We start from the raw sequence: 19,253 nt of genomic DNA, 5'->3' as shown, positions 1-19,253 counted from the left end.
GCAAGTAGTCCATTAGAAATGGACAGGTGTGGCTCACCTGGTAGAGCACGGCACCACAAAGGCTTAGACCTTCGCGCGACCGACCCGGGTTCAAATCCTTTGCCGCATGTCATCCCCTCTCTCTTCCCAGCCGCCACTTTTCCTGTCTGCCTACTGTCCCATCAAATAAAGACAAAATGCCCCAACAGAAAATAAAGAAAATAAATGGATAACGCAAAATGAGACCTTGCTAACACCGTCCGTCACACCCACTTACATTTTACTGATCACTTCAGCCAAATGCACACTAGAAGTAATGAAACCTTTGATTTGACAGAGAATAACTGTGATTAACTTGGAGTCACTTTGAGCGGATGCTACCATCTTCCCTGTGCTTACCACAAACAAAGCTAAGCAGCAACAGATCTTAAATGGGAATACAAATCAGTGTAAGAATTCATGGTTCATCCAGTATTATTGAACATGAAGATAACCAAAACTCTAACCTGTTACAGTTACAGCATACAAATGTAAAGCAGAGTTAGTTACTTAGTGGGGAGTTAATGGCAGACCAATCTTGGTAATTCATATAATGTTTGTCTGAACAAATGGGCTTCTTAGTATTGAAAGCTTTAAAGCAGAAAATGTAGCCACGTGTCTAGAAAATCAACTTGAGTATAACAGTACAGCCACACTTTCCAATTGATTTTCTAATGAAGTTACAAATTAGAAAGAAGGACACAATTTCTCTTGCTATAACATACAGACATGGGGCACAGGAAAAATATATTCCCCTTTCAGATCAAAAATATAACAGTTTACTTCAGACAAATTACATTTTCAAGTCACTGTGAAGCCATCATCATCCATAATTTTAAGACATGCTTGTGTTTCTTAGTGTTATTTTGAAACACCAGACATCCACTCAAGAGTTCAACACACACTTTCCCCTGAGGTTAATACCAGCGATGACTATCGAGAATCTGTAAGGTAATCTACCAATCCACCTCTTTAAAAGCAATAAATATCATTCATGGACATAAAACCGGAAGTGGAAGAGACAACCAAGTGGTAAACAGTGTACTATGAGGATGAGGATGCACAGCATCGGGTGCGGCGCACTGTAAGTCATTGCAGTCAGGCCAAACTTGTGTACCTTCCTGTTTAGCTGTTGAGAGTCCAGGTGTGGAGTTGGCCCTCAGCCTCAGTGGAGGTGTGGCAGTGAGGGGGGTCAGTGCTCCTGTAAGACCCTCTGACAGTGGTACAGCAGGCAGTCGGGCAGGTCAGCGACCGGAGAGCGCAGCAACACAGCCAGTGCACCGGCATGGATACGGCAGTGCATCAGACATGGCTGCCCCTGGAGGAGCCGGCAAGCTGCAATCCCCTCCAGCCCTACAGGGAAAATGATACAGGTCACTTTAATAGCAATGTAAAATACATGCATGTGTTGCTTACAAATTAACATGTCAACCCTGTATGTCATAAACCATTTTAAGATTGAGAATACGTATTGCATTCTTCACGTTATTACCATTGTTGGGCTAAACTACTTCTAAAAGTAATTGGTTACTTTATTTTGTTACTTACCTTAAAACGTATCTAGTTATGTTACTTGTTACTTATCCAAGTAACTGGTTAGAGTACTTTTGTGTTATCCACTTCCAAAAAACAAAGCAATAGGAATATGGCTTGTGCTGCCAAGTGAGTTTCTATCATTGTTTTAAAATACAATGTATAACTTCTGCTCTCCTTTTATAACAGTAAAGCTCATTTATATCAAGCATGCTTGGATTATTTTTCCTCAATTAGCAGCATGCCTGCATGAAATGCTGCAGGACTTTTACGTTATTCTACAAAAAAACGAAGAAAAAACACAAATAAAAATTAAACCAACTAATAACACGCAAACTACAATAACTGTACCGAACATATGTTACTGGTTACCACTAAAACGTAATCAGAGTACTCCAACACATTGCCAAGTAACATGTCACCGACAACACTGATTATAATATACCGTACATTGAATATGAAATCATGTTGGCTAGAATGGACATCTCATTTGAACTGACTATTGACCTGAGATTTCAATTCACCTATGATGTCTACGACATGAAGCTGAAGCTTCTTCCTCAGTACATTCAGAGTGGCTGTGAGAGGATCTGGGTCATCGTTCAAGAGCGTCAGGTTCTGCTTCGTATCGTGGGAGAAGGCCAGCCACATGGCTCCATACTCCTCCGTGGACACAGTCAGAGGTCTGCTCCAAACACAGCAACAGGAGAGATGAGCGACAAAAGCAAGCAACAATACAAAGTGTATCTGCAAGGCTGTACTTAACTAAATGAAGGTGGAAAATAGTGTACCTGATGAAGTTGGTTAGGGAGAGTGTGTACGAGAGCTGCACTGTCTGCGCTTCCCCAACAGGCAACTGGTAGGAAAGCATCCCAGTCACTTCCGCGTGAGCCGAGGGCCTCTTCATGATCAGGGAATACTGGCGCACCACTACACTGTGGCACTGCACCTCCTCCACTGCACGGTCAGACACACAGGATACCTGAAAGAAAAACAGCAAAAAGCCTCCTTTAAAGGATAGTTGGGATTTTTGGATCATGTGGGGTTTGCATGAGGTACTTGCCGACAGTCAGTGCATTGCATGCAGTAGAATGCACGTTTTTGCTACGTTTTTTACTGATGCTCATTAAATTACCTCAAGCTCCCCTGAGTCTATCTGTAGCAGCATCTGTTGAACGGCAGTGCCAGAGGAGTTGGCAATGAAAATGATGAGCAGTAAGGCGTCCTCTCTCTGCACGTGACAGGCTGAGAGATCCAGGCTTTGGTTGGAGCAGAGAAGGGTGATTTCTGAGCGGGACAGCCCCGACAGCTCAGCAGGCAGATGGGAGCTGAGGCATAAGTCCTTGCGTGTGTCTGTGTCTTTGTGTGCAGCTGGATCATCAGCTACCATGCCATTACCGTCAAAGAGAGATGGACCACTGCTCTCAATTAAATCCCCTTCGATGTCACAGGTGCCATTAGTAGTCGTGAGGCCCTGGGAGAGCTGGGAGGTCTGTTTGGGTGTGGGAACAGCCAGATCTGGGGTGACGCTTGAGTCCAGTAGGTTGTTGCACAACAAGCTATCCACAGTGCTATGAGTAGAGTTAGATGATTGCTCAATGGCAGCCGAGGATGAGCCCTGACCTTTGGCTTTTCTCCTGAATCGCTGGGGCGTCGGCTCTGACTTTCCCATCTGTTAGAAAGCAAACGTCAAGTTGTAACAAGACATAATTGTTGTAGCATTCATTTCAAGCAGATACAGATGAGCCATTTAGAAGGGTTTGCGAGCTCACCAGACACACAGAGCTTTGGGAGCCAAGGCCGACAAACAGCGATGAGGCCAACTGCTGTTTCTCTTGTTCGGGCTCGGGAGTGGGCGTCTGGCTGTGGGTGCTATCGCCCCCCTCCTGCTGGCTGGGTGACCGCAGGGGACTGGGAACCTCAACTTGGGCACTCTGCTCCAGAGGTTCCTTCTGGGCCAGATAGCCCTCCCTCCCCCACACCCTCTTCACTCCATCCAGCTTCAAAGTTGCCGTGCTAAATAAAAACAATGGCGTATCACCATTTGAGTTCATAAGATGAATACAATCGATAGGTAATCAACCAAAAAACATGTAGCATAACTATGCCGGTGACATCCTAATTTGTTAGACTAGGAGTCTTCATGTTGTGTCCACATACCCTCCTTTGTGTGAGAGATCAGTGCTGTTGCCTGATAGGCCTGAGCTCATGGAAAACAGTGTAGGAGACTGTCTGTCTGCGATGCTGCAGGAGGACATGCTGATAGGCAGGGACAGGCCGTATGGCTCCAGGCTCAGAGCTGAGAGAAACCACACAGTCACAACAAGGCAGTGAACATGGAACAAAGGCCCAATCCAAATGTCCCCACTTCCCCGCACTTGCAGACTCGCGGACTTTGCGGGCGCGTTCCCGGGAAGTCTGCGAGTGCTGCAACCTGACTCTGCCAGATGGGGGCGGTATTGTGTTACCGCCCCCGTCTGGCAGTGTGAGTGCTGAGGGCCGTCCAAAATCCACAATTCATCCAGTCCACAAGGGCCCTCATATGTACTTTCTGCAGACTTCCAGAGAGTCAGCATGGGGATAGTCTTTAGGCCTGTCTATCAGCAGCTTATTTATAGCCTTGCAGTCTCTCGCCCTCACAGACTTGACATGATGACATTGAAGATTGAACACGTCACGGTACGTACGACTTAAGTCTGCCAGGGTTCAGTCCACGATTCCAGAGGGTGGACATTTGGATTGGGGCCAAATCTGGCACAGCCACAGCCTGAATGTGTTTTACCTTTTGTTTGCGCGAGCTCCTCTTGGCGCTGATGGGGAGGCTTACCTTTTGTTTGAGCGAGCTCCTCTTGGCGCTGATGGGGAGGCTTACCTTTTGTTTGAGCGAGCTCCTCTTGGCGCTGATGGGGAGGCTTGTACGGAGCAGCACCAGCAGCCAACGCCTCAGACACAAATCCATCCAAAAAGGACAGAGAAGAATCCACCTGGCAGATAACATGATGCCAAGTGAAATTAGACCTAAGCAATTTAAGTAAATTATCACTACAAGTTTCAACTTGTCCTTGACAAAGGATGAAAAGAACTGAACATTTTCAAATGAAGGAGTCATAAACTTGGGATCAAGGAAATACTTTCATGAATGAACTATTGATCAGACCGCAGTGCTTGGAAATTGCTTTCATGTATTATCTTCAGGCTTCTTTGGTGCCAGATGGCTTTGGTTTGCCACATAGGACAAAACAATGATGAAGTATTTGTACGTTTCCTATATTCCTCTGTGATTGTCAGCTTATCTGACGCTGTCAATTATCCTAATGCGGTAAACCAACCCATTAGGTTACTCCAAGGCAGCATGTTGAAACAAACACTAGGAATTATTTGGCAGATGTAGATCTGCTGTAGATGTGTTACAGACATGTTATATGAACATGTTGACTATTTTCAGCTGCAGGCAGCTGACATTCTATCCTATATTATAGAACATTTTCTATGAGTATTAATTGGAAACCACATTAAAATCACACAATGTACAATTATACATAATTAAAGGAGAGGTATAGCTATAGTTGCGGTGTTAAAGGAAGGCTTTGCCGATTTTCAACCCAATTTGTATCATTATAATGTTGGTAATATGCAGATGGTCAGTGTTTACCAAATAACGCAAAACGCGTCATTTGGAGACGGAAGTGAACAGATGTTCTGCTCGAAGGCGGCTGTTCGAACTTCAGATTGTTTTTTTTGTTTTTTTCTGTATGCACGTATCCATGGAGAATCACTTGGAGAGCCTTAACGAGCATTAATGACCCATACCAGCTGACGGGGCAGAGTTTCTGCAAGCAGACGAACAGGGATTTCTCGGTGCAGAAAACATGAAGAGAAGGTAAACACTGCTCATCTGTATATACTACCCACATTATATTTATAATGATACAAAGCAGGTTGAAAATCAGCAATGCCTTCCTTTAACAATGCAGCTATAGCGATACCTCACCTCCAGGGGCTCCAGGCTGGCGTTTCGAGGCAGCACCCTGCCCCGAAGCTCTGAGCCTTGGCTGAGGTGCTGCAGCTCCTGGACCCTCTGTCTCAGCACTGTGTCCAGGGAGCCACTGTATCTTTCAGAAACCTCCTGAGCCACACGCACACAGGCAGGGCCCTCACTGATCTTGGCCATGGCCATCAGGACCCAGCTCTTGGTTTCACTGCTGGTGCGCTTCATGTCCAACAGCTTGGCCAGGAGTCTCAGCACTGTGGCCGCTTCAAGTCCCTCCCTCAAATGAGAGTATTCACCTAGAACCTGTGTAGAGCATACAAGGGATAAAACTGTAGTGTGTTTGAAATACTTTGAGGTTAATCTCATTGAGGTGGAGAAAATTAGGAGTGATTTTTGATGGTCACTTGACTTTCTGAAAACTAGGTAGAGTAGGACTGAGTCGTCCAAACTCCCTCTTCATGTCTCCAGCTCATTAAGAATACAGCAACTAGGAGTGCCAAACAATGACAGCATCTCTCCACTGGTTACCAGTCACATGTCAAATAGTTTCAAGATTTTACTGATCACCTTTTAAGCTCAGCTACTATAAGTGTCACACTCACATCGCTCAGTGATTGGTAATGCTGGCTGTCAATCAAAAGTGGGCGAAGCTTAGGTTAATTTATGTGATTACTGGTGTCCTTATAGAGGCTTCCGGGTCAGCGTTGGCCCTCTCCTCTAATGTCGGTCCACACAGGAGAGATGGTGGCAGTCGTTTGTGACAGGGTGTCATTTAGTTTGTTACAGTGTATCGGTTTGTAGGCCTCTTTTGTTTTGGGGTATTGTCTGTCCCAAAGATGAACAGGAGAGTGTTCATTGCAATGAAGCACTCCTGAACCCCAAGAGTGGGCTGGCCAGACAAGCTGTGGTGTCGACAGAGCTCTCCCTCCAAGCTACACCAGGTAGGCTTTGCTTCACTTGCAGTATTGACAGACAGCCTTATCAGAATAATGCTCACGGCTCAGCGTTCGCTGGAAGCCCTAGAGAACGAGTGCCTAACAGTAATGATAAATATAGGAGTGCTCGGCGCCGTGACACTGATCACGTTTTAAACTCAGCTAAGTCTGGTCCTGCACTGAGACGGGTGGCACCTGAGATGGTCTGACAGTCTCAGGCAGACAGACAGACTTGTGAGTGACTGTACTTCTGCCTTCAGGGTCTCTAAACTGTACAAACATGTACTGACCTGTTTGAGGAACTCAGGCCGGCTAATTCTGGATATTTTTTTAAAACACATCATAATTATTATTATTATTATTATCATTTTACTTTTATGTAACTGCTTTTGATTTGCCAACTTTTAATCTTGTGTTGTTTATTAAGTTTTTGTCTTATTTTTAGATATTTAGATATCAAATCTTCATCTGAATGGAGTTGCTGTTTTTCTCTCCTTATACGTTGCACTATTTTTGTTCGCATATGTTCCTATAAAGCATTTTGTAATAGTTTTATTATTAGAATTATTATATAAGAATTATGCAAACTATATCTTCATAATCAAGCGGCCGGTTCCACGGCGCTGTGCGCAATTGCTCAACTACGCATGCCAGTTGAGTTGTGTCGTGCAGCGGCACACACGCAGCGTGCAAGGCCGGGCAAGCACGCGTAACGTGCGAGCTGCGTCTGCGAGTCCGCAAAGTGGGCGAGACCTGCAGGACAAATGAGTGCTGCCAGTTGAGCGGGCAAGCATGCGCAGCGAGGGATCCTAGAAAAGAGCGCGCAATATTTCTAGTTGAAATAAAGCCAGCAGTGCTCACCCAGCTGATGACTTGGAGGAAGCGCTGAGGTAGTTTGGCAGGCTGTCCTTGCAGTAGAGACACATATGAATCCACAGCAAACAGTCTCAACTGCTGGTCCTCGTCCACATTGTCAGAGCCTGGACCAATAGAGAATAAAGAAAGACTTTAAGAATTCAATTGAATATCAGTATCAAAGAAGTGAACTCAACTCATTTAATATTAGAACAATGGCTTTTCTCACCCTCTGACAGCAGTCTAAGAAAACTGTTTGGGATGTCGGGCTGCATCATGTCTCCGCCCAGTGAAAAAACTGTGTTCATGGTCTCAATGAACCATTCATTGTCCGGCGCATATGTATTTTGGTTCATAGGAATAAAAACCAAGTAATACATGGGAAAATACAACAGCATGTTGTGTTAAGTTTGCAAATAAAAAATATACTTATCTACTGAGCCTAGGTGTCACAGCTACAGTATCCAAACTAAACCACGGTGTATCATGAAATACTTTGGTTAATGATCAATGTTTCCTGTAGATTTCAAGATTTCAAAGTTTCAAGATTTTCAAGATTCAATATACTTGTATATATCGGGTGGTGGGTCTGGTTTTGAGCCAGGTTTCCAGTAGCAGTATGTGTTGCAGTTTGTGAATAGCTCTTCATGAGGAATTAGCATTTTTCTAGACATAGGGGCAATTGTTCACCAGAGCTAAATGACTGTAATGGAAATGCTACATATTTTTTTACAACATGATTCACAGGTTCAATGGCCAAAATCATAAAAGGATATTTTTCTGCCAGTTCTGCCACCTTCCCCACCAGGTCAATAGTAGTGTAGTCATCTGTACCGAGGCGGAGAAACTCCAACATCTTCTCGACAATGACTGTGACATTCTGGCCGTTGGTGATCCGGAAGAGCAGCTCCAGGGTCTACAAGGGAATACAGAAAGCCCTGTGATGCAGTGAACCTACAAGTCGGGGTAAAGCCAAACTACCGCTGTACCTGCCTCACCTCACGCTTGATGAGGAGGTCTGAGTGATCCAGACACTCTATGATGGTCATCTGATGCTGCAGAGCTAAGTTAGCATCCTGCTGGACCACGTAGGTGAGGGCCTTCAAGCCTGCAATAACACCAAACGAATAGTTTTACTACAGTAAATATATAAAATAGTGATTAGAGAAAATGTGGCTTCAATTGGGTTGAGCTTTCTTTAGATCTTACCTAGATATTTGAGATTAATCTTTGGTGACAAAACAAAGTTGCCAATGCACTTTGCAGCTTTTTCCAAAAGATCGGCTTTGGGATGAATTGTATATATGGATTTCACACACTCGTATAATATTGCTGGAAAAAAGGAAGATGTATTAGATTTTTTTTTTTTTAGAAATGAGCAAAGTTTAACAGACCTGAATTGACCAGAAGCTGCATAACTGATATGACATACCAGGTAACACTTTACAATACTGTAACACAAAATACCATAAGTGATGTTGTGGTTCATCTCTGCTCTTCGTAAAGACTCATCAAGGACTTCATACATCATCTCACTTGTACTGTCAACAAGGAATAGATTCAGAAAATCTACTTGGAATACAGCAAATATAGAGCACTAGTAAATTGCATGGTACCCCGGGGAATCAGCTCACCGATGGATAGAATTAGTAATAATTACCTCTGGTCGTTTTTCCCTAGTAACGACAGTATTCTGAGTAGCTGGATTTGAAGCCAAGGAGCAGGGACACTATGATAGTTAAAATCCATGGGCAGTTTCCCTCCAACCACCTGCTTCAATATGGTTACAAAACTTGTTGTCAGGTCCTTATAACCTTCTGGGTTCTCCTGTAAGGTAAGGTAAGGTAAATGTGTGACATGAGTGGATAACACTGGCTTCTCCTCTACAACAAAGCTCAAATCCAGACATCAGAGCTGATGCACTCCAGTAAGTTTTAAGAACACAGTCGTCACTGTAGTGAAGCCTGGACTTGGAGAACAATAGAATAGAAGATAGTTAAATTAAGAACCTTGATCATCTGTAAGTAGATGTGTAGCGAAGCGGTCATAACACCGGGATCCTTGTCACACAGAGCCTTCCGAAATTTGTTGTGGATGTGCTGAACTTGATTTGGTGCTATTAGGTAGAATTTGTACAGCGCCAGGACTGCTTTCCGTCTGATGATTTCCCTATAAATAAGTTACAAGATACACCATTAAATGATGATATTTGTGTACTTTTTCATGTTTAGGGTTAGACTTACCATATGAATAAATATGCATGAACACATATAGACAACTAACTAGAACTGAAAGGCACAGCCTTTTATGAATGAACAAAATAAAATTAAATGTGTAATATTTTACAGCTCAGCTAACGCTTACTTTGGGTGATTGAGTTTCTCCTCAACCAGTGGAAGGATTGCAGGTATCATATCTTTGGGGAATACTTGACTGACAACAGTCAGAGCCATGCACACTTCAATAAGGTTTGTGCTCTGAAGATCCTGTAAACACAAATATATTACACATCCTTCATCCTTACAGTAAGATAAGATAGCTCTTGGTTGATTGAAATTCAGTTAATTTAGGTTCTTATTTGAACTCAAGATGGCAAATAAATTAACACTAACCTTCAATACAGTGTTCACAAGGAGAAGCAGAAGCTCATGACTTTCATTCAGAAACAAAGACACAGCTAGGTAGCCTGGAAATGAGAAACAGATCATCACTAATGAAACCAAACAAATTCAACACTTTATTTTACCGAAGGGTGAAGGCAGTGTAGGATACAATGGGATTGTTTCATTGTTATGGCTGGATGGGGATGAACTTGTTATGGTGGCAACTGGTTAGAAATAGACTTACCAACTCTCTTCTCCAAACCGGTGCCTTGTTGAGCCAGTTTGATGGCATGAATATAGCTGAAAGATGCCTCGTAACCCAGCATTTCACAGTATATAGCTCTCACCATGAGCTCCTTCATCTGCCTCTGGATTAGATGATGACACAAGGAAGTATCATTTAGAAATATAAATTCAGCATGTGGTGAGAACACCTCAGTCCAGATTATCAGCACTTTCAGCACACTGACTGTACCTGACAATCTCTTAGTCTTATGCAACACTAATGGGAAAATCTTACCATTGAGGTGTTGGGGGAAGACACCTGTTCTTTGATAGAGGACAGTTCACGTTGAATAAGCTTCTCTTCGTCCTTAACAGCAGAAACACAATTAAAGACAATAATATCAATGGAAAACCTTGTGGTCAAATGTTGTAAAAGCCTGCTTCTATAATCTAACGTATGTTACTGACTCGCTCTGCTGCTGTTGAGCATATTAGGTATAGCTAGTCAATTTAGCAAGCTAGTCCATCCATCAGCAACAACGTAACGTCAATGAGATTCAGTTTACTTATCGTAACGTTACCGCTTAAATGGACGGACGGACAGACAGACAGACAGACAGGCAGACAGGCAGGCAGACAGACTCACATGTTTGGAAGTTAATTCAGTGATGCCTCTGATGAGGTTTCCTAATTTGGAAGTGGCGGACAGTTTTCCTGCGCCTGAGTCCAGAGACAGCAAACTCGGCAGAGCTGTCAGAGTTTTCTCCACAACATCGCTCATTGTGGCTCGACTGCTGGCTTCTTTCTTGTAAAATAAAACGATTAATTAATTTACCTATAACACTGACGCTTTCTATTTAAAAAAAAAAGCAAATATTTACCGTCAAGCGTTTAAAATATCTCCAGTCTCGGAATATTAGCTTGCCAGTCGGCCATTGTTTTGATTCAGCAGACTTCTTCTTCTTCTCGTTTTATGGCGGATTGCAATCTTTGACTTTGAAGGTGCATAGCGCCACCTCCTGCATCGGAGTATGCTTGCAGAAGTGATATTACACTAGCCTACATTATTAAATAACATCGCGTCACCAGGCTCTATGACAGGCTGGTACGGTACTGATAGATAATAAATACCTAACCAAACATCAACACTACATATTTATAATTCGTTCAAAAATTAAATTAGAGCAATTTGGGTGCCCGCTAACCCTTCTCCAATTGTCCCCAGTAGTCCCTCTTGGTTTTGCATAAACTATTTGTTTCCTTCAATGAAAACAAACAGCAGCTACTGGTTTTACTTGATGTATTCAGTTGTGTAGGCCTAGCCTCTCTAACTAATAGTTTTTACGCCCCACCAAAAATAAAAATATAAAAAGGGGGGTAATAAAGGCAAGGAAAAGGAAAAACAATAGCAATAACTAAACACAACTGTGATATTCAAAACTCAGTTTATTATGTTTGTGGTATTTTGATAAACAGTCCCTCATATAACTGGTATGTACACTAAACTACAGTAAAATAATTACAATAAATATGAAATTACAGCCATCAGACAATTGCATGAAAAGGAGTACATTCTAAGAATTCAAAACACGTTTCCACATTATTTAGTATTTAGTTATTCATCTAGTGGGGTACCATAGGGTCAGGGTATCTGAAGTGACAGAATCAAGCAATAAGTGGTTTCCACAGCTGGGAACAAATAGAGATGAAAAAAAAAGTACTATGTATATATATATATATATATATATATATATATATATATATATACTGTATATATGCAACATCATGTGTATATTTACCTTGTCTCCTATACAACAGAATAATTTTGCCAGGTGAGTTGCTTTCAAAAATGGAATAGCCTAGCCCTGTTTTCCTTGGGGGGGGGGAGGGGGGGGGGTTTAAACATACGTACACAAATATCCTTTCTGTGGGCACATACATCACTTTATTGTTTCACTTCTATCCTAGATGATGCTATTCACTACCTGTGTTATTGTCTCCAATATGCATTTTTATATTTCAAACTGTCATCATAAATACTTGTGTGAAATTTTCTTTCAATAATGGTAATACAGGTGTGCCCTTTGGTTTAATTACTGTCTGAAACATGTAAGTCTACCCTGACCTTGAGACTGGACTATATACAATGCCGGTCTTACATGATATGTACAACTGAATCTGATCCTCTATCTCTATGATTGTACTCAAGCAAACAGAAACATCTGTGTCTCTTTTACTTGGTCTGTCTACCCTTGAATCTTCTGGATCTTCATTCTTACGCCCAGATCTGGAATTCAGGAACAGAGAGTCAAAGATAATAAAAACATATTTAAGTCTTCAGAACAGCGAATAATGACAGACTTCTCTTACCCGAAGAGTGTGGTCCCAGGAACCTGAGCAGAAGGCCGTCCCATCTGGGGAAACGCGCAGCGTACTGACACGGTTCTCGTGTCCAAACAGAATAGACACCCGAGTTCCCTTGAGGACATCCCAGACATTTATGGTATAGTCGTTGTAGCCACCAAACAGTAGCCGGCCTGAGAAACACAAGTGATTTTTTTTTACAGTATGGCTTTAACATGTAAAAGCAGTCATTTCAAACTCAGCAGCAAATTACATTGAGTCGCCAACTGCTGAAAAGAGAATAACATTGGAGGGGAAATTTGTATTTGTCTTACCACTGAGAGAGAAATCAACACTGGAGACACCAAATATGATGCTCTCTTTGGAATAAATAGCCACTTCTCTGTCGGCCCTCAGGTCGTACAGACGGCACTGTAACAAAAACAAAGTTTCATATCTGAATTGTCCAGGGGATTTTGAACATGCTGTCAACAGCACTTAGTGTGGTAAACAGCAGGAACTGCTCCAGAGCCATAACGGCTTAAGAGAAACTCAATAAATAATAGCTGATTACTTACTGTGGCATCATCTGAGCCGGATGCAAATGCGTCTCCACTGGGATAGTACCTACAGAGCCACATTTAGGAACAACGCCAAATTAGTCCCTTAAGTAGCAGATGAGAAAGATTAGCATTTTTCCTTATTGAATGATAAGGTAACTAAATAGACATGCTTATTTGTACACTAATCACACACCCTAACTAAACTATGGACGTGTATGGCCTCGGAGTGACTTACCGGACACTATTGATGTCTGACTCATGAGTTTCAAAGGACTGAATGCACTGTCCTGAGCGCATGTCCCATACATTGGCTTTCTTATCACAGCCCTGCAATAACAAAACACATTTAATAATAATAATCGACTGATTTTGTGGAGTTGGAATAATGCCAGGCGAGCAGAAGGTGTGCAGCTCACCCCTGAGACAAATGTGTTTCCAGTCTCAGAAGGGGCCAGGTCCAGACAGAGCACGTCAGCTGCGTGTCCATGGAAACTCTGCAGCAGCTGCCCACTCTCTACATCCCATAATGCACATGTTCCATCCCCGCTGGACGTCAGGATCTGTGTAACACAAGTGATGGATGAAGAGCAAGTAGAAACCTATATTCTTTGGAGGTTCATGAAAGGTCGACATGGGCTAAGACTGCACTCACTGCTATATATGGATTGAGTTGATCACGTGACCGCTGACGTAAAGAGGAGCAATTGACTGTCGTGAATTATTAACAAACTACTGTAGGGAAGTTCCTTCCCCGGCAAAATGAAAGGCAGTGATTTCTGCTCACTAATGAGAGAGAAAATGATTGATGACCCTGAACAGAGAAGCAGCCATGTTTGCATGTTTCCTAAAGCACTAATAAAAACAGATAGGAAACATGAAACATGTTAAGTCTTATGTCGGAACATATGGAAATGAAAACAAAATCCACGGGGCTTAAAACAAAAGAGTTTAGTGGATTTTGTTTAGATTTTCTCGTACATCTTACTAGCTGGATGACTGAAATGAATCCACACAGACATTTTAATTGCATGTTCATAAACTAATATTTGAGTCAGTTGATCTGTGTGTGATGTACAGACTCACCTGCATATCTGAGTTAGTGAAGCTACAAGCAGACAAGTAGTTGGTGTGCATGGCAACTGACTTCTTCTTTGCAGCCAGGTTCTCATTCTTGTCCAGAGACAGAGGATACACTGAGCATTTGTTGTCCAGGCCCCTGTGAGAGAATACAGAGCCAGTTAACTACAAACCATACAACCAGATAGATCAGATGTCATATTTTGTCGCTGTCCACTAAAAACCTTGTAGCCTAATCTCCCAAATCAATTTTCAGGAACTAGTCTTGTTTTCAACTTGACCACCAGGCATTTTTGAGTTTATCCAATAGGGATGATAGAGGGCTTCATATGACAGAGGGTGGTCGAATTTTCTCAAACCATAAAGGAGCATGTAATTCATTGAAGAGCATGTAATCCTTCTTCAGCTGAAATCAAAAATATGAAAATCAACAACAAGCCACTCACCCACAAGCCACTGCACAGCCGGAGGGGGCGTAGGCACAGGCCATCACCCAGGTGCAAGGCATTGTTACAGCGTGCTCCTAACAAACATCAAACCACAACATACATGAAAACAACAGAACCAACGCACAAATACAAATCTAATGCATTAGGTGTAAGAATGAATTGATTTAGGCTGTTCGATACCTTGTTGGTAGTGAAAGCATCCCATACAATTACTTTTCCATCCTGGAAGAACAGATTGGGACACAGCATCATTAGACACAGATATAACACACATAACCGACATTCGCAAGAACACCAGCTTGGTTATTAGCTTCAAAAGGTGTGTTGGAATTATTCCCAGAAGCACATTGACCAACTGGAGCGTGTCTGACCTGTGAGGAGCTGACGATCCTCCGCTTGTCTTTACACCAGTCCATGCAGAGAACTTTGTTGCCGTGTCCCTTCAGAGTTCTCCGCGTCTTCATCACAAACTGGCCCAGCCCCTCCACCTTATCAGCCACCTGATGTACTAAACACACACACACACGCACACACACACCGACCAGTGCAATGTTAGATGCTCATCAACTAGTATTGGTGTGGTGGTGAGGATTAAATTAGTGTAGGCCTACGTTAAATGGTGGAATATATAATATTTATAATATATATAATATATATATTTTCTTAATCTGTCTTCAGCAGTCCTAATAGTATATAGGCTATAGCATTGTATAATACATAATGCATTATAAGAAGACATATTTCTAAATTTCATTGGGTTTTATTGGACATCTCCACCATTCCAGTGGGAATAATTATTGCGGAAACATTATTGGAAAATAGCATGAACCTTAAATGGACAAAATTCGGAAAGCAACATTATGGGGGGGGGGGGGAGTAAATAAACAGCCTGAGCTTTTAGTCGCCTATCGCATCTGGGCAGGCCTACACTACACGTCAATATTAGGCTAAATTTAGAGCGCTTCTCTGTAAAATGGACATCTCTGAGCTACCGCTACAAATACGTTAGGCTGTGATTTAATATTTGACCACCACCATCATCATCATCATCATACTATCAAGGCAGGGGTGATTCAAGGCCTCTCCATTTTCAACACTCACGCTCGACATCGTGCAGCTTGGCTCTTTCCTCCTCGAGCTTCGTCTTCAGCGACTCCGACTCCGTTTTGAGGTTGGCCAGAGTCTCGTTTGGTTGAACCTCCTGTGTCGCCATTTCAGGGATCAGAGGGAATCTCATATATATGTCCTTTCTGCGAGCAGCGATCTGCAGCGAAAAGGCTTAAAGCAGAGCTCCCAGCTGATGCTGCCGTCATGACGTCAGAGCAAGAGATGCTGGTCCTGTTTCCAGGGGAGGATCCAGATCATCCTCAGCAGCATATTCACACTAGCAGCTGAGCACTGAATGAAGCATACTGGCAACAAGGAAAATACTATAGAGGCTATTGTGTGTCTATCTGTAATGTATTCAAAAGAAGACAAAAAAGGAGGGCTACATAAATAATACAATACAAATGGGCTATTTTGGCATCTTTATCTTAATTTATTTAAAAGAAATAAAGCATTGTACAGTAATGTTTGAGCATCAAATAGGCTAGAAATATATTAAAGTAGGAGACATTTTAGCTTGTTCTTGTGTTATTATGGGTGATTTCAGTGAGTGAATTGAAATACTGTTTCATTTGATAAAGTCCATTCTAGAGCAAATTATTCTTACATCTTACATAATGTCTACTATATTGTTTACTTTTTTTTTTTTTACATATTTACATTAAAAAAAATCTATAGCCATATGCAAATGTGATATGAATCAAGCACGAGGAGTCAAAGGTTGTGATTAGATCCTGGTCAGGAAGCCCAGATGGAGGCTGCTGGGCACCTGAAGCAGCTCCAGAGCCTGTGAGGACGGGCAGAAGGGAAACGTGACCTGGAAGCGATACTGTGTGTCCAGCATCAGCTGCGTCGACCCTTCATGGTCTTGTAGTAATGACTGAAACCAAGAGAGCATTGGCATATTGAGAACAAATTATGTCAAATGGCAACTTTGTTCCATACAATTAACACACGGCAAGTTGGGAAGCTCCACTACAAATAAAAACGAGAAATAGCTCACCTGAACTTTGCGGACAAATGAAGATGTCACCCTTTTCTCAAAAGCATCAATGGGTGTGTAGGAATTCAAAATCTTCACAATCTACAAATTTAGAAGTGATTAGGTTTTGTTTTGTTGTGCATCAAATATTTTTGAAGCTGAAGCTAAAAGTGCATGGTGCTGAGCGCTGTTTAAAGTACCTGAACAGGGTTGAGCTCAGTGCATGTTTCCATGATCTCCTTGACATCGTCGTCAGTCGACTTGTTGACCTGCAGCAGCCAGGCGGCCTGGGACAACGGCCTCAGGGTGTCTATGGCATTAGAGCTTTGCAGTTCCTTCTCCTTCAGCCACTCATCCAGATAGCTGATGTTACACCTACAGAAACACAGCAGCTATGGCATTGAGCTTTTTGCTTCCCAAAATACTCATATTCAATTTTTTACGATTTCTTTTCTCACCAATTGTACTTTGCTAATTCCCCCTTCTGTCCCGGTCATTGCTCCACCTCCTCTGCCAAACTTGGGAGAGCTGTAGACTAGCACATGCTTCCTCCGATACATGTGCAGTCACCAGCCGCTTCTCTTCACCTGACAGCGAGGAGTTTCACCAGCAACACATAGTGTGTGGAATGATCACTCTATTCCCCCCAGTTACCCTCCCCCAAGCAGGCTCCCTGTGACCGACCAGAGGAGGCACTAGTGCAGCGACCAGGACTCCCCCACCAGCTTCCCACCCGCAGACACGGCCAATTGTCTCTGTAGGACCTGACCAAGCCAGAAGTACCACTACCGGGAATTGAACCCAGGTCTCCATGGTGGTAGGCGAGTGCTTTTACCTCTACACTACCCAGACGACCCCAAAATACTCCTATTCAAATAGCACAGACAAAAAGCACACACACCTGATCTGCATGCCCTTCCTGCAGGAACACATGTCTTTGCGGAGCATCATGTTGTTGAGGGTGGTGGCACCCACGAGGAAGAAGAGTTGTTTGACAGCCTGTCTGGTGAGGCCCTGCTCCATGCCATGCTGGCTCATGGTGGAGTGGAAGAGACTGAGCTGCTGGAGGATGGAGGAGATGGTGTAGGTCTCCGAGTCTTCATAGCTACTGCTGGAACGCTTCCTGAAGCCCGTCGGCTTCATGCTAGAGATCCCCTGTAAACTCTCATGCTCCAACATACCAGGTACTGTTGGTCAAGGAAATACAAAGGTATATATATATATCTTATAACAGTTGACCACCATCGACGCTGGCATGTTGAGCATGTAACAATAATGTACTATTTGTTAAATACCAATCATGGGTGTGAGGGTCTTTTCCATGATGGTGATGAACAGGTGATAGATGCGGATGGCCAGGTCGCTGAGAATCTGTCTGTGTTCGGACAAATCAAAATTCTGCAAGCAGTTCTTATTCTGGCGAGGCGTGTTTTGTTTCATGAACTCCTTTGACAGACGAGCAAAACAAAAGAATGTCTGTTAATTTGTCACTATCGGCAGACAAGGAGCAGAAATGTGTCATTACTGGACTGGTGCATAAAGCCGTACCTCCTCCCCACTGTACTGCTTGAGACAGTTGAGCAGGTGATACGTGTTGGAGAGCCAGAACGACAGCACCTCAAAGTCTTTTTGGTGCTCCTTGAACAGAACAACACATTTTATTTATTGGTCACTTGTTTTTTTTTACCCTCATCTGTCTAATCTGTACATGTTGCTCTTCTATGTGCATTTGATCAATATCATATCAAAATCACAATATGTGAAAATAAAAGAAGTAAAGCAAACTAAACTCAAACGGTGCCAACATGCTATTCACATGCTAATCAACATGTTAATCACATGCTAATCAACATGGTAATCACATGGTTATGAATAATAGCTTGTTGTTTTTTATTCTCCATGTGGTAAATCTACACGAGAGATCAATGCAAACAGAACGACAAGAAGCCTCACCATGACGACCTTTTTGACAGCGCTGATGGTAGCGTTCATAAGAGACTTGAGTTTGGCTCCGTCGTTCAGGTAGTCGGCGTGGCGGACGCACATGAAGAGGAGGTTCGCCGGCAGACCAGGGATCATGTTGACCACCACACCTTTAGGCTTCAGCTCTGTAGGCAGATTGTGAAAACTCATCCATTGCTTTTCTCTATCTGCTTAATCCACTGGGTGGAAGGCAAGGAGGCACTCTGGACAGGTTGAATGGACAGTCCATCACACATAACATACAGTCCATCACACATAACATACAGTCCATCACACATAACATACAGTCCATCACACATAACATACAGTCCATCACACATAACATACAGTCCATCACACATAACATACAGTCCATCACACATAACATACAGTCCATCACACATAACATACAGTCCATCACACATAACATACAATCACACTCACATTCATAAATATGGGACATTTAGAGTCTCCAGTCCACGTGACTTGCATGTCTTTGGAATGTGGGAGGAATGTGGAGGAAACCCACACAAACACAGGAAGAACATTTCAACTCCACCACTCCATCACATAGGCATGTAAATATACCCGTATATACTGTACATATATA

At 42.8% G+C, this 19,253-nt stretch overlaps 3 protein-coding genes across 3 annotated transcripts in view; all 3 read right to left on the bottom strand.

Annotated features, from left to right (window-relative positions):
* Positions 1 to 22: 22 nt before the first annotated feature.
* On the bottom strand, positions 23 to 10,941 carry ap4e1 (adaptor related protein complex 4 subunit epsilon 1; the record flags this gene model as incomplete). Its single annotated transcript, XM_083654575.1, has 21 exons — positions 23 to 1,371; positions 2,076 to 2,236; positions 2,343 to 2,533; positions 2,687 to 3,223; positions 3,324 to 3,567; positions 3,712 to 3,850; positions 4,424 to 4,535; positions 5,543 to 5,845; positions 7,339 to 7,457; positions 7,562 to 7,674; positions 8,109 to 8,248; positions 8,331 to 8,440; positions 8,542 to 8,664; positions 8,800 to 8,873; positions 8,993 to 9,159; positions 9,342 to 9,501; positions 9,697 to 9,818; positions 9,945 to 10,018; positions 10,180 to 10,303; positions 10,456 to 10,527; positions 10,807 to 10,941. 21 exons carry the CDS (start codon positions 10,939 to 10,941, stop codon positions 1,211 to 1,213), a joined length of 3,381 nt encoding a protein of 1,126 aa, XP_083510701.1. The 3' UTR covers positions 23 to 1,210.
* Positions 10,942 to 12,435: 1,494 nt separating this feature from the next.
* gnb5a (guanine nucleotide binding protein (G protein), beta 5a) lies at positions 12,436 to 15,829 on the bottom strand (the record flags this gene model as incomplete). Its single annotated transcript, XM_083654142.1, has 11 exons — positions 12,436 to 12,447; positions 12,531 to 12,697; positions 12,839 to 12,935; positions 13,082 to 13,130; positions 13,302 to 13,393; positions 13,483 to 13,626; positions 14,150 to 14,282; positions 14,590 to 14,666; positions 14,773 to 14,814; positions 14,964 to 15,100; positions 15,694 to 15,829. The coding sequence occupies 11 exons, from the start codon at positions 15,827 to 15,829 to the stop codon at positions 12,436 to 12,438; spliced, it is 1,086 nt and encodes a 361-aa protein (XP_083510268.1).
* Positions 15,830 to 16,140: 311 nt separating this feature from the next.
* myo5c (myosin VC) overlaps positions 16,141 to 19,253 on the bottom strand; it is a 12,436-nt gene continuing 9,323 nt past the window's right edge. The window contains exons 33-39 of the mRNA XM_083654572.1: positions 18,635 to 18,789; positions 18,230 to 18,319; positions 17,977 to 18,127; positions 17,583 to 17,868; positions 16,882 to 17,056; positions 16,703 to 16,783; positions 16,141 to 16,579 (exon numbers count right to left, since the gene is read on the bottom strand). Of these exons, the coding sequence (XP_083510698.1) occupies positions 16,427 to 16,579; positions 16,703 to 16,783; positions 16,882 to 17,056; positions 17,583 to 17,868; positions 17,977 to 18,127; positions 18,230 to 18,319; positions 18,635 to 18,789 (1,091 nt within the window). The 3' untranslated portion in view covers positions 16,141 to 16,426. The remainder of the gene's footprint in view (positions 16,580 to 16,702; positions 16,784 to 16,881; positions 17,057 to 17,582; positions 17,869 to 17,976; positions 18,128 to 18,229; positions 18,320 to 18,634; positions 18,790 to 19,253) is intronic.

Source organism: Poromitra crassiceps (assembly GCF_964638095.1).
Source record: "Poromitra crassiceps genome assembly, chromosome: 18".
Taxonomy (NCBI): domain Eukaryota; kingdom Metazoa; phylum Chordata; class Actinopteri; order Beryciformes; family Melamphaidae; genus Poromitra; species Poromitra crassiceps.
The sequence above is the reverse complement of the archived record's forward strand: the minus strand, read 5'-3'. Positions and strand labels throughout refer to the sequence as shown.